This window comes from Mandrillus leucophaeus, unplaced genomic scaffold (assembly GCF_000951045.1).
Source record: "Mandrillus leucophaeus isolate KB7577 unplaced genomic scaffold, Mleu.le_1.0 Scaffold518, whole genome shotgun sequence".
Taxonomy (NCBI): domain Eukaryota; kingdom Metazoa; phylum Chordata; class Mammalia; order Primates; family Cercopithecidae; genus Mandrillus; species Mandrillus leucophaeus.
Window position 1 is genome coordinate 2,022,003 of NW_012105564.1, and position 12,280 is coordinate 2,034,282.

The following is a 12,280-nucleotide window of genomic DNA, read 5'->3' on the forward strand; positions in this document are numbered from 1 at the left end:
AAATGGCAACCGTCTGGTGCTTATGTCAAGCTGTTAGGGCCAAAAAGAAATCGCAAGGCTTCAAAACTCTCTGCCATTCTCAGTCTCATAATTTAGAGCAATTATTTATCAGACAGAGATAGCCCGAGCAGAAAGGCTTACCTGATTTTTCTTTATTAACAGCTGCACAGTCTGGAGGTTGTGGCCATGATCCGTGGAAGTTGCCAAAGGCATCCTCTCTCCAACCCACAACTGGGAAAAATTGTAAATAAGTGGTCAGATCCACTCAGAGGAACAAATACACAACAGAAACAAGAGCAGTGAGGGGCAGTGAGGGACAGCAAGGGGGAGCTTCAGAGAGTGCTCAGCCCCCTCGGGAGGGCTGTCTGGGGAAGCATGCCCTTGTTCTCCGAGACAGGGGTAGGGAGAGTATTTCCAACTTTACCTCATCCTCAAGATCAGACTCACTGTGAGTCCTCATTACTTTTAAAAAGTCTGTTTTAGGGCCGTTAAAATCCTAGAGTATCCCTAGATAACATGAGAGGCACAATGGAGTTGCATTTAGTGTGAAAAGGGAAAGAAACTTTAGACCATCCAGAGCGTGGACTCTGACAGCTCAACTTGCCAACGTGGCTCAAGGTGAGGTTGACTGAGAAGTGAGAACATGGGCTTTAGGATAGGCAAGGGGGCTTGTGGAAAAGCCATGTGTGCAGCCGGGGTTGACTCACGATCTCGTCCTCCACATCCCTGTTGAACTGATGGATCTCTTTGGAGGCCAGCAGGTTATGCTTCCTCTCGTTCAAGGGCTCCAGCAACTCCATGAACTTGGTCTGCACGGTGAGGCGCTTGCTGTCCACCTCGTCGGTGCTCTTCCCTTCCTGACTCAGGGCCTGGGCTTGGCTTTGGAGCTCTTCGATCTCCTTCTTCCGCACTTCCATCTGATTCTCCAGCATCTGAAGGCAAAGAAGCAGCCTCAGTGCTCAGCAGAGACTACTTTTGCAGTGACTGGCTCTAAGCAGAACTGCTGGGCCAGGGACTTGGCCACACTGCAAAGCCAGCAATGGGAGCCACTGGAAGATTTTGCCACTGATTAGCTTTTTCAACATCAGTGGAACTGTTTTCAAGTAAATTTGAGGTAAATTCATTTGCCCTTAAAGCCCTCTACAGTGATGTAATATAAACAGTTACTTTTATTATCTATAAAGTGCCTTGAACAACTCAGATAACTGTCACAAATCAAGATGTTAAACAACAAAGTATGTGAATATTTCTTTCATGTAAAATGCAGAATTGAGTGAGATGAGTATTTATTTAACTGTTAAATAGCGGTAACACCTATTAACTAAGAAAATTATCAGTCCCATACACAGACAGCCGACACCCAATACTCCTAACACTGTGTCTTTCTAGGCTGGACAGGTAGCTTTCTATTCTGGAAATGTTGTATGATGCTGTTAGAGCAAGTACTTTTCTGGGTTACAAATGCCTTCCCATGGAAGGTGGACTCCTGAGAATGCAGTGGGTGAGAAAAGACTGTAAGGACTACGGCTGTAAAACAGAAACAAACCCAAGTCCATGATGGCTTGTCCACTTGCCTGTTGCTTTTTCAGCAGGATATTGACGCTGGTCAGGTCTTTGCCGTAGTCATCAGACTGAATCTGACTCTCCAGGCCGTGCAGCCATTTGTCTAGATCTGCGCAGCTCTGGGTGAAAAGTTCGGCCTTGTTTGCATCAAAGAGCCGCTGGGCCTTGGTCTGGGTAGTGGATTCAAGGACTTCCCACATTTCATGTAAACCAGTGAGTTTCTCCTTCACCACAGGTTCCGTCTCAGGCTTTTCTGAAATGAGCTGCATTCCTTCCTGGAAAACAAAACCAGCATGGTTGTAAATAAACAGTTTGCTACAGAAAAAATGTCACTGTGAAAAACAAACCTAGGACATTTGATCTGTGATTTACCCACTCATTCAACACACACAGTATTTCCACATGAAGTTACTGCTCAATAAAATCAACAATGGCCTAGCTTGCATACATTACATGGGTTTCATGGGAATGAAGCAATAAATGCTAAATGCTGAAACAGTTTCAACTGAGGCAATGGAATAATGAATGCTAATAACCTGACTTCATCCCCTCTACTCCATGACCAAAGATGATATAAAACACATTATTACTATTGTTATTATTTTGAGACAGGGTCTTGTTCTGTCACCCAGGCTGAAGTACAGTGGCGTGATCTTAGCTCACTGCAACCTCTGCCTCCTGGGCTCATGCCTCAGCCTCCCCAATAGCTGGGATTACAGGCGCACACCACCAGGCCTGGCTATTTTTGTACGTTTCATAGAGATGGGGTTTCCCCATGTTGGCCAAGCTGGTCTCAAACTCCTGGCCTCAAGTAATTCACCCGCCTTAGCCTCTCAAAGTGCTGGGATTACAGGCGTGAGCCACCATGCCCCGCCAACACAATATTTTAACCATGAAGAATCTGAAACAATTTAAAAAGTCTAAAAGGAGAGAAGGGAGGGGTGGGGAACTCCACGTTCATCTTCAGTTATGCTGCACGGAATCTCTGTGCCAGAATTACATGTTATAATAATTATTATAGTGCCTGGTATACAGTAGTCTCACAGGAAAAAGGAATTTTAAAAAATATGTATATATTTAAAATTATGTACAATCTGTCACAGTGCCACACAAATAATATGATCAAGACAGTGGAATCCCTGCATGAGAGCTCACAGTCCATCAGCAACAGCAGCTGAGAGGCATGACAGAAACTAAATGCCTAATATTCGTTCTAAGATAAATCAAGCATTTTCTACTATCTGGTTGGGTTTCTGTTTTTTCCCCTTTTGATGGGTTGAATTCAGGAACCCGTAAGTGCAAAAAGAGCTGCTATTACTGGCTGTGTAACTTATGTAAATGTACAGATAAGACTCAGATGTTTTGGAAAATGTGCTAAATAAAAAGGAGGTTATTACTACCCTGTTTGTTTTCTCACCATGGCCACATCAAATGTTTTAACTCACCTTCTCGATTTTGTCAAGCCATTCTTTGTTGGATGCAAGTTCTGCCATAAATGCTTGATGCTTCAACCATTTACTGTGCAGATTTCTGGCTTCATCGTAAGACATGTCCTGGGCTGTGAGCATCTTCTCATTGATCCAGAGAGACAGCTAGGGAAAGATCAGAAGGATTCAGCGATTGTGATCCTAGACATCAGCCTTTTTTCCGCCTGCAATGGGTTGTGTTTATGTCATATTATGCATACTACACACATTTCCATGGTGACAGACAGCCAAATATTTAACTTCACAACTCCGACCCGTCATGACAGGTGTCCATTAGATGGAGCTTGTACCTGAGCTCTGCTCCAAACTATATCTAATATTCATTCCAGAAGTACAAAAGCTCTATAAGCCAGCTTTCAAACTGTTTGGCACTCAAAACTGGCTTTCCCCACAAAAGGCCCGTGTTTAAAATTCTGCCCTGACCAGTCCAAGACACGACCCTTTTTCTCTTCCAAATACCTGTGTCAGCTATACCATGTTAATCATGATTGACTTTTACCCCATTTGGCAATCCTTCTAACTCTTTTAGTTCTTTTTTATTTAAAAAAACAAAACAAAAACTGCTTATTTATAACCTCCTCCTTTTTGCGGGTGCATCGAAGGGAATGCCAAAAGGCATAAATAACTTGCTTACTGTAGGGCTAAGGCAACAATGATGCCCTTTCAATGTTTCCTTCAAGTTTGAGTCACCTTCACCTCTTTCTCTATAGCCTCGAGTTCTCTAAAAACCTTTCATTCACACCAAGAACACTTCACAGGACTTGATTTTGAGACCCAACATGTCCGCTTGGATCTGAACTCTGGAGAGCCACACAAAGGCTGCCGGCCGCTGACAGACCTGAGAAAGGAGCTGTCTTACTGGGGTCAGCCAAACGCCAGGACCAGACCCACTTTTCCTGGCTTCCATCCCGAATCGGCCCTGGCTCATTACTGCCTGCCTGTAAGGGCCATGCCAGAGTTCTGATTCCCACCCCATTTGCTGTGCTAACCTAGGAAGAGCTTTTTTTTGCCCAGGCTGAAGATACACAAAAGAATGCAGAGCCAGCCTGGAATCAGAAGCAACCAACTGAAGGGACCATGTCCCTTCTCCTGAGTGACTGTGAGAAGCCCACTTTTATACCAGTTATTGTCACAGCAAATTGGCACCTTAAATCCTTCATGGATCTATCAACAAAGATCTAGAAGTGGCACATAAAACCAGTAGAAGTACTTACAGAATTAACATTTCCAAGGCCCTTCCACTCCCGCTGTGGGCTGCTGCTAGGAAAGGCTCCCCCAGAGATTTGTTTTTTGGAAATGATGTCAAGGATAGTGATGTGGGTCACAGGAGCCCCCGGCTCTGAAAGTGGGTGAACTCTTGGGTACTGTCCTTACCTTTCTTGGGCTACTCACCACGCAGGGAATGGCACAGGGGCCAGAGGGTGGGAGGGGGTTAAAAGCAAAAGGTAGTGAGATTTCTGATGTCACTCTTGGTTGAGGGAAAAACTAGCAAATCTCATAAAGCCCTTTGTCATCAAAGACAATGGATGTATTACACAATAAAAGCACTGCACTTCCTACTTTGAAATAATTATGAAATAATTATCTATGTATCTATGGCAGCTAAATCTGAAAGACTATGGCCATTCAATCTTAGGGGAAAAGAGGTTAAAGGGAAACTGAATGACAAAATGTTTCTCTGTATTCTGTACATACACACAAAATAGAAGGCGTTTATCGATTCCAAGTGCCAAGGACATTCACATATTTTCACTATTCATAACCACCTACCGAAGAGGGATTAAAAAGAGAGAGAGGGAGCGCTACATAAAAATCAGAGGCTTATAAACAAATCTGCTCTTTGCTGAACACATCATCCTACAGATAAAGCATCATGCGATACAGCACAATGAAATGGATCTATGGAACTTGCTAGTTCATCAGCATTCTGGAGCCAGAGCTACAGTTATTATTTGTGGGCATTTACAAAGGTCATTTAAGAATTTACTCATTCTCTGCAGAAAAGAACACTGTGCAGATTGGAAAAAGATAAGGAAAAAATACTTTGATCATTGAATTAAGCTAACAGCAAAGGATTAACTCACATCCCTGTACCAGACACATGTAGACATACTGCCTGCCTTCCTGGAAAAATAAAAATCAGTTCCAGAAAACAGGTGGTACAGTGTGAGGAAATACAACAAAAAAAGGAATACCTTTAAAATTATTCATTCATTTTTCAGGACATCACATTAAAATAACACTACAGGCCAGGTGCGGTGGCTCACGCCTGTAATCCCAGCACTTCAGGAGGCCAAGGAGGGTGGATCACTTGAGGCCAGGTGTTCAAGACCAGCCTGGCCAAGAGGGTGAAACCTCATCTCTACTAAAAATACAAAAACTAGCTGGGTGTGGTGGCACGTGCCTGGAATTCCAGCTACTCGGAAGGCTGAGGTAGGAGACTCGCTTGAACCCGGGAGGTGGGGGTTGTAGTGAGCCGAGATCCCACCACTGCACTCCCGCCTGGGCAACAGAGAGAGACCCTGTCTCAAAACAAAACAAAAACACTACAAAGATGATGATGGTCTCTATCTTCCCACTGTAACTGGGAATAGGAGGGTCCTTGCTCATTCCAGCATACTGTATATGCCAGCATACCGTATTGCTGGTATAATAGTTGTCCTCATCTAGGCGGTGTTTATGCGGGTGGCAACAGGGGTGGATCTTACAACTCACACCTTCTCTAGCCAAGGCACCCAACAAGGAAGGAAGCCAAAAAAAGAGACAAACCCCTGGATTCCCCATATCTTGAACAATACCAACATCCTATAATAATAATAAATTTGACCTCTGAGTGCTCTGTAAATATCTACCAGAATGACAGGTAGATTATCAAATGTAGGGCTGGTCCACACACAAACACCATTCTCAAAAGATTCTGGCTTAAAAGGGGTATATTTTAATAAGGCTGAATGATGGGAAAATTTATAGCCAATGACTGCATCACCCTTTTGATTATAGTACTATACCAAGAGTTTTAGAGCCCCCAAGCTTGACCTAAATTCCACCAACCATGCAGAGACTACACACGCTGGTGTGGGATACACGACACCTCCCACACGCACTATGGCTGTACTAACTTCTAATGTGGCTCAAGGACAGACAGGCAGAACAAGGGAAGACAGGATAAACCAGGACGAGTTGGCAGAGCAGTCACATGGAGATATGCAAATCATCTCCTGGACATAAAAAGCCCCACCTAAATTTTCCTGTGTCCTTTGAGGAGAAGTCACAGAAGACAGAGCCCCTGGGCATGCCTCACAATCACTGGAACTCAGCCAAGGTGTGTGTGGAGGAGAGAACTCCCCATAACCAGGGATGCTAATTTAGAACAAGTGGAAACAAAGATCTAAAGACCTATTAAGACTGACCATTTCCTGTGATTCCACTGGGAAGAACTAAAACTTTATGTATTTATTTTCCCATATATGTCTACTTGTGAAATCTACATATGTCAGTGGAAAATAAGAGACTGGAAATTTCCAATACAAATGAGTTTCTCTCAAGGGTTCCCTGGCCACTCATGTGCTCGCACCCCGGCCTTCTTTTTCTCAGATTTAACCTTAGCTTTACCATGGTTAGGTAAATGAATTTCATCTTATTAACTTGCTCTTTAAAAGCAGGAGTGTGGGATCCCATTGACCTCCCCATCCCCAGGAATACGGGCTGAGGTTACAGGGAGTCACTGATGGTTCCTCAACGTGGAACAGGGAGTACCAATCTGTGGAAGGCACAGTCCAAGCTGCAAACACCTCTTCATCCCTTTTACTCCCTATAGTGAAAAATGGCAACTGGTATTACTACAGCACACTAGGCCAACTCCATATAGCTAGCTTTAGATCCCATTCCTCTCTTCTATGCCCTGTCTTGAACACGAATGCCTCTGTAAGTGAGTATCCTATTCAAATGGGTTACTAATGCTTGCGTGTCACTTAGAAGAGGCACTCCTGTCTTCAGCCTGTCTGGCTCCAGGCAAATCCCCCAGAGACCTAGATTCATCAATGTGGTGCTTAAAGCTGACAGACCCTAAGCTTCATAGTTTAGGGGCTTTCCTTCTTAAGGTTTTGCTGCAAGAGCATATTGCAAGATTCACAGTAAGATAGCAGTTTAACGGACGCAAAGGATTGCTTCTGTTACACGTGATCTAACGCAGCTGTCATTGGAGCCGTATTTCTTTTAATGCACAGTCACATGTTTGCATGCAGGGTGTCTGTGATGATAGGAGTTGTATTCTCAGCATATGACCTGATTCTACCCCCATACTCTTAGCCCCATCAAGGTTCCTGCAGTTTTGTGTGGATATTCCTCACCCCATTTTTGCCTGAGGATTTTTATTTTAATAAACCAGAGAGGGCTGAGTGTCTGTTATTCTCCGGCAGACAGAGAAATATGGTATGCTCATAAACTCACATGTGAAATCGGCTAGATGCTATTCTCCAACTAGCGTGCAGAGAAACTACTTTTTTCTGGCCAACTTTAAATTTCAAAGTTTGTGAATGTATCAGAAGAGCATGAAATAGTACAATGATCATCAGATTAATACCACATGTTAAAACTTGGTGCTTGGAATCAGCATTACTGCTCTTTGCATGTTAGATACACATGGGAAGAGCCTGAAAGATGGACAGATGAAGGTCTTAAGTGAATAAGAAACGAATTTGTATTTTTAAAATCTCCACTTCTTACTTGGTAGCCAGTTTCAGTTCCCTTTAGTTCTTTCCTTCCACACCGTTGAAATGTACATTGCTTTAAAGAGTGAAAACATGACACTAAATGCTTTTAGGTTGCACAATATTCTAGGACATCCATATCCAATAGAACTTCCTTTGACCATAGAAATGTTCTATATTTGTGTTGTCTAACATGGTAGCCACTAGTCACAGTTGGCTACTGAGCACTAAAATATAGCTAGAGATGGAAGAACTACACTCTTAGTTTTATTTAATTATAGTTAATTTAAAATGAAATAGCCAACCAACCATAAAGACATTGTGGCTGGTGGCTACTGTAATGAACAGTGCAGTACTATACTATTAATATAATATTCTAGATTATAATGATCTAATTAAGCTGTAACTTGTAGGCTGGAGAACTGACAAAGTGCCACATATCCCTGCCTGCGAGTCAAATGGGTGCTACGGATTTCTGGTTTCATTAATTTTATAATTCAAAAGGCTCTTGTGCTAAATGCTGGTTGGCAATTGCTATTACTGGAACCCAGGAATGGAGGGATTAAAAAGCAACATACCTCTTGACAATCTTGCAGGAATTTCTGTAGATCTCTGTTGTCCTTCAACCTCATCAAAAGTTCACTGGCTGTCTCACGATTCTTCCTATGTCTATTAGAATGGTAACAAAAATAATTTTTAAAGAAGAAAGTAGAGAATCTTGAAATACAGAATACAAATCAATTTCTTTCCTGAATTTCTAACTACGCTAAAAAGAGTTCGCTTGCAGTTCTCAATAATGTGAAGAGACAAGATAAAGAGATTTTAGCATCCTCCAAAGTAGTAAGCCACGGTCCCAAAGAGACCCAAACACCTGCCCAAACTACACAACAGGCCGAACATACTGTCAAATGATCTACACAAGTCTGGTGCCTCCTAATCTGGTGTTGAGAAAAAAATATGAGCACACGCTATGTACAAGTCCTTATTTTAGGCACCGGAGGAGAACTGGAAACTTATTTTGAAGAAGCTTATAACTGGGTGACACATACAAGGCTAAGAAAATATATATAATCATGTAACTGGCTTTAAACAAATGTTTCCTGATAAACAGTTTCTCATCTTGAAAAAAACTCACCAAAAATAAAACAAAAAGGAATGAAAATTTTTAGACCTATAAGACTACATACTAACTTAATCCCACTTTTAATCAATTGCTAAGGGTAACTAAAGCTCAAAGAAGTTAAAACACAAAACCTTAAATAAATAACTTGCAAGAATTGGAAAGAGCTGCTGAATTTGGTAAAAGCTAACGTAAAGGGGGTGCTCACTCCCTACTTGGCTCCTTCCCCATCTGCTGTGAAGGTGACAGCATTCTTTGGCAAACTTCCTTCATGCATCCAGTGGCTTAGAGACTGGAAACTGAGAAAGAGCAGCGTGAATGCCTAGCAAAGGATTGCCTTCCAGTGGCTCCACTACAACAGGGAAGAGCTTTACTTCCAATAGGGGAGGACCCACTGAGGATTCAGAAGCACTGCCACACATACACTTCCTTGATATTCCTGAGTTGCCTAAGCAAGAAAGCCAGTCTATATTCAGGGTATTAAGACGGATAAAGGCAGAGTGCAACTGAGGACAGCTGGGTTTCCATTCTGATTCTTAGAGCAATTTCTCACTGCCTGTGCCTGCAAAAGGTCTCTCCTCCATCCGCCAAACCCTGAGGCAGGGATGAGGAAGAACACACAGCCTTGGATTCTCCACCACGCTGAGTAAAAGCAGCATGGTGAACACGTGCTGCTGAGTGGTGTCTGAAGAAACTTCCCCAGGAGAAAGAAAGATGTTAGAGTAGAGATGCATGCACCACACAGGCCCTCAGTGGCTGCGGACAATGCAGTGTCATAGCTGCTGTCTGCCTGGAGAACCAAAAGAAAGAGCCCTCTGCCCCTATAGCTCCTGCAGGTACCAGTGGCTACAGAACAGTAGAAATTATACATATTTACATGTTATAACATCATATATCATTATACTATGTAAATTACAGTATTATATACAATTATTATAAATAAAAATATTAGGCATATGTTAGATAGAAATAATGCCTTTTTAATTTTTTTAAGTTGAAAGGAGTTCCAGGAAAAGAGATTTTAATATGCTTATCCCACATAGGCAAAATGCAAACATAGAAAAATAGTTATACTATAATGCTAAATGAAAAGAGTTTATACATATTAAACAATACAAAACTCCAAGGCATGGCTTAGAAACCAAACACTCAAATGGCATATGCTACAGATGGGATTAAGGGCAGTAGTTCTCCCCTTGAAAATGTTAGACATTTACTGCTTTTATAACAACAAAAAATAATAAAGGCCAGAGACATTTTATGTCATTGCATCTATCATCAGAGACTAAAATTAAATTAAAAAAAAATAAAAGACTGTTAGTGAATTTGGGCTAAAAAGAATTCGTCATCTAAGAATGTGGATGGGTTAGGAATGTCAAAAGGAAATTCCCTTCCCTCAAATTCCAATTCTATTTCTAGGGGAGTTCAAGAACGCAAATCTTTAGAAAGGAGGTAATATGAGTTGGAGTTAGTGACAAATGCAGGAGTCCTGCCCCTAGTCAAAGGGATAAAGGATTCCATTTCCTTCGGCATGGCATCTCATTTGAGTCCTACAGTGGCAGGGAAGAATCCCAGATACTGGAAATTAACAACAGGACACACATCCTCGCCTCTCACGGAAATAGAAATGAACGCAACTTCAAACACTGTCTGGAAAGGTTCATTAAGGGAGAAATACAACCAGACAGAATCCTGAATGTGTTTCTTATATAATCAACTCTCACGCATGCCCAGCAGATACCTGCCCGGGCAGCCTTTCTTTTACAGTGGGACCATCAAGATGGGAAGAAGGAGGCAAGGATTTAGAATCGCATGTCCAAATGACGCCGATCTATGTGCAGGTGTGACAACGGCCTTTGTGTGGTGTGAAACACAGCCACGCAGGCATCTGGGACTGCCGCTGACTCAGAAAACACTTAAAAGAAGTGAGTGTGGCTTAATGGTTTACTAGTGCAACGGACATCATTCACGGGAAGTGAAACTCAGGAAATTCCACATTGGATCTTGGATTCAATTATAGGCAAGGGCCTGAGAAGGACCTTCTAAAACTAGGCTGTAGCTTCCACAGAACTAAGAGTGCTTTTCCATCTCTCACTTTCTCTCCCCGACAGAAGACTCAAAACAGCTCCCTCATCACATGAAGCAGATGTGGGTGTTCTGGTTTCTGTGAATAGTCAAGAACCCCAGGTGCCTGAGTGAAACAACTGGGTAATTTTTAAGCCTGTTTTCCGGTGTGAGAGAGGGTCTTGCTTTATGAAGCTAGATACTGTTCCTTGCTCCTCATGAACTGTGCTGTGGCTGGAATTTCCCTTTTGGCCAGGAGCTCCCTCCCTCCCTATTCACATCCGCTAGGGCAGGCTGAGGACAGTCTCTCCCCACTCACAGGCACTCTGAAGGCCACTCATGCCCTACCCACATCTGTTACAGTCAGTGTCTTTGTTTTGGTACTCTTTCATTTCAACAGCTCAGGAGATTTCCTGAACGTAAGCACATTATAATGACTTTACATTCTAGGAGAATCGCTTCACCACAGTGTCAGGATGTTTCGAGGAGCGGGGATTAGATCTGAAGGTTTAGATGTTTACTTAGCTTGTGCTCCTACAACACCTGAAACTCACAAATGTGTGTGTTTTCATAACAGACAAGTACCCTCTAGGGTCAGTTTCAGTTCTGTGGGCCTCTGGGGATATTAAAGTGAAATCAGAGTTCAGTTAACATCAGTGGAGAAAAATAAGAAAATGTAGTTCTCCCGATGGCAGCTCATCTGGAAGCTCCCTCCTTCCATCTTTATTATGCTTATTGATAATACAGGGTCATTTTTACATTTCTTTTTTAAAACTGAGGAATCCTAAGGAAGCTCTGGAACAGCAGGAGCCTGGGCTCTTGGTCAAGGCAAAAGGAAGGTTAAGCCACAACTGAGGACTGCTGCTGCTGAAACGTTTTCTCATATCCAGGAGTCTTGACAGCATCATCTGCTTCCAACAGCTTTGTACTGTTGCAGCACTGGGGACATAAAAAGAAACCAAGGAAGCACCAAGACAGCTGCACGCCTGCCTGAATGCACATGTCCCTAACAGCCAAGCCCGCCTGCAGGAAACCAGCTATGTGCATCTAACATGGAAGTACACAGGATACCTTATTTACAAAATACTCAGAGTTAGTATTACAAAAAAAAAGGAAGTTTTTTTCCTCTAGGTTAAGAACGCTTTGCCCAATCACTGTTTCTCACACTCATTTAAGGAGGATTTGGTGGATTTATTTTTCTTTTTTGCAGCTGTTTTAAAAGCAACAGATAAAAAATTATAAGTAATATAAGTTATGCTCTATTCCACAATACCACCCTAGAGAACATACGGTTCAGGCTGGGAATCAGCTCAGAAAAAAGATTGGAAGTGCTAAAG

The 12,280-nt window shown here is 42.5% G+C and overlaps 1 protein-coding gene across 3 annotated transcripts in view; it reads right to left on the minus strand.

The window, feature by feature from the left end:
• Nucleotides 1–12,280, minus strand: part of SPTBN1 (spectrin, beta, non-erythrocytic 1) — a 143,380-nt gene that overhangs the window by 23,483 nt on the left and 107,617 nt on the right. For all 3 annotated transcript variants that reach the window (XM_011996523.1, XM_011996522.1, XM_011996524.1), the window contains exons 17-21: nt 8,338–8,428; nt 3,009–3,155; nt 1,575–1,838; nt 708–932; nt 142–231 (exon numbers count right to left, since the gene is read on the minus strand). In XM_011996523.1, the coding sequence (XP_011851913.1) occupies nt 142–231; nt 708–932; nt 1,575–1,838; nt 3,009–3,155; nt 8,338–8,428 (817 nt within the window). The remainder of the gene's footprint in view (nt 1–141; nt 232–707; nt 933–1,574; nt 1,839–3,008; nt 3,156–8,337; nt 8,429–12,280) is intronic.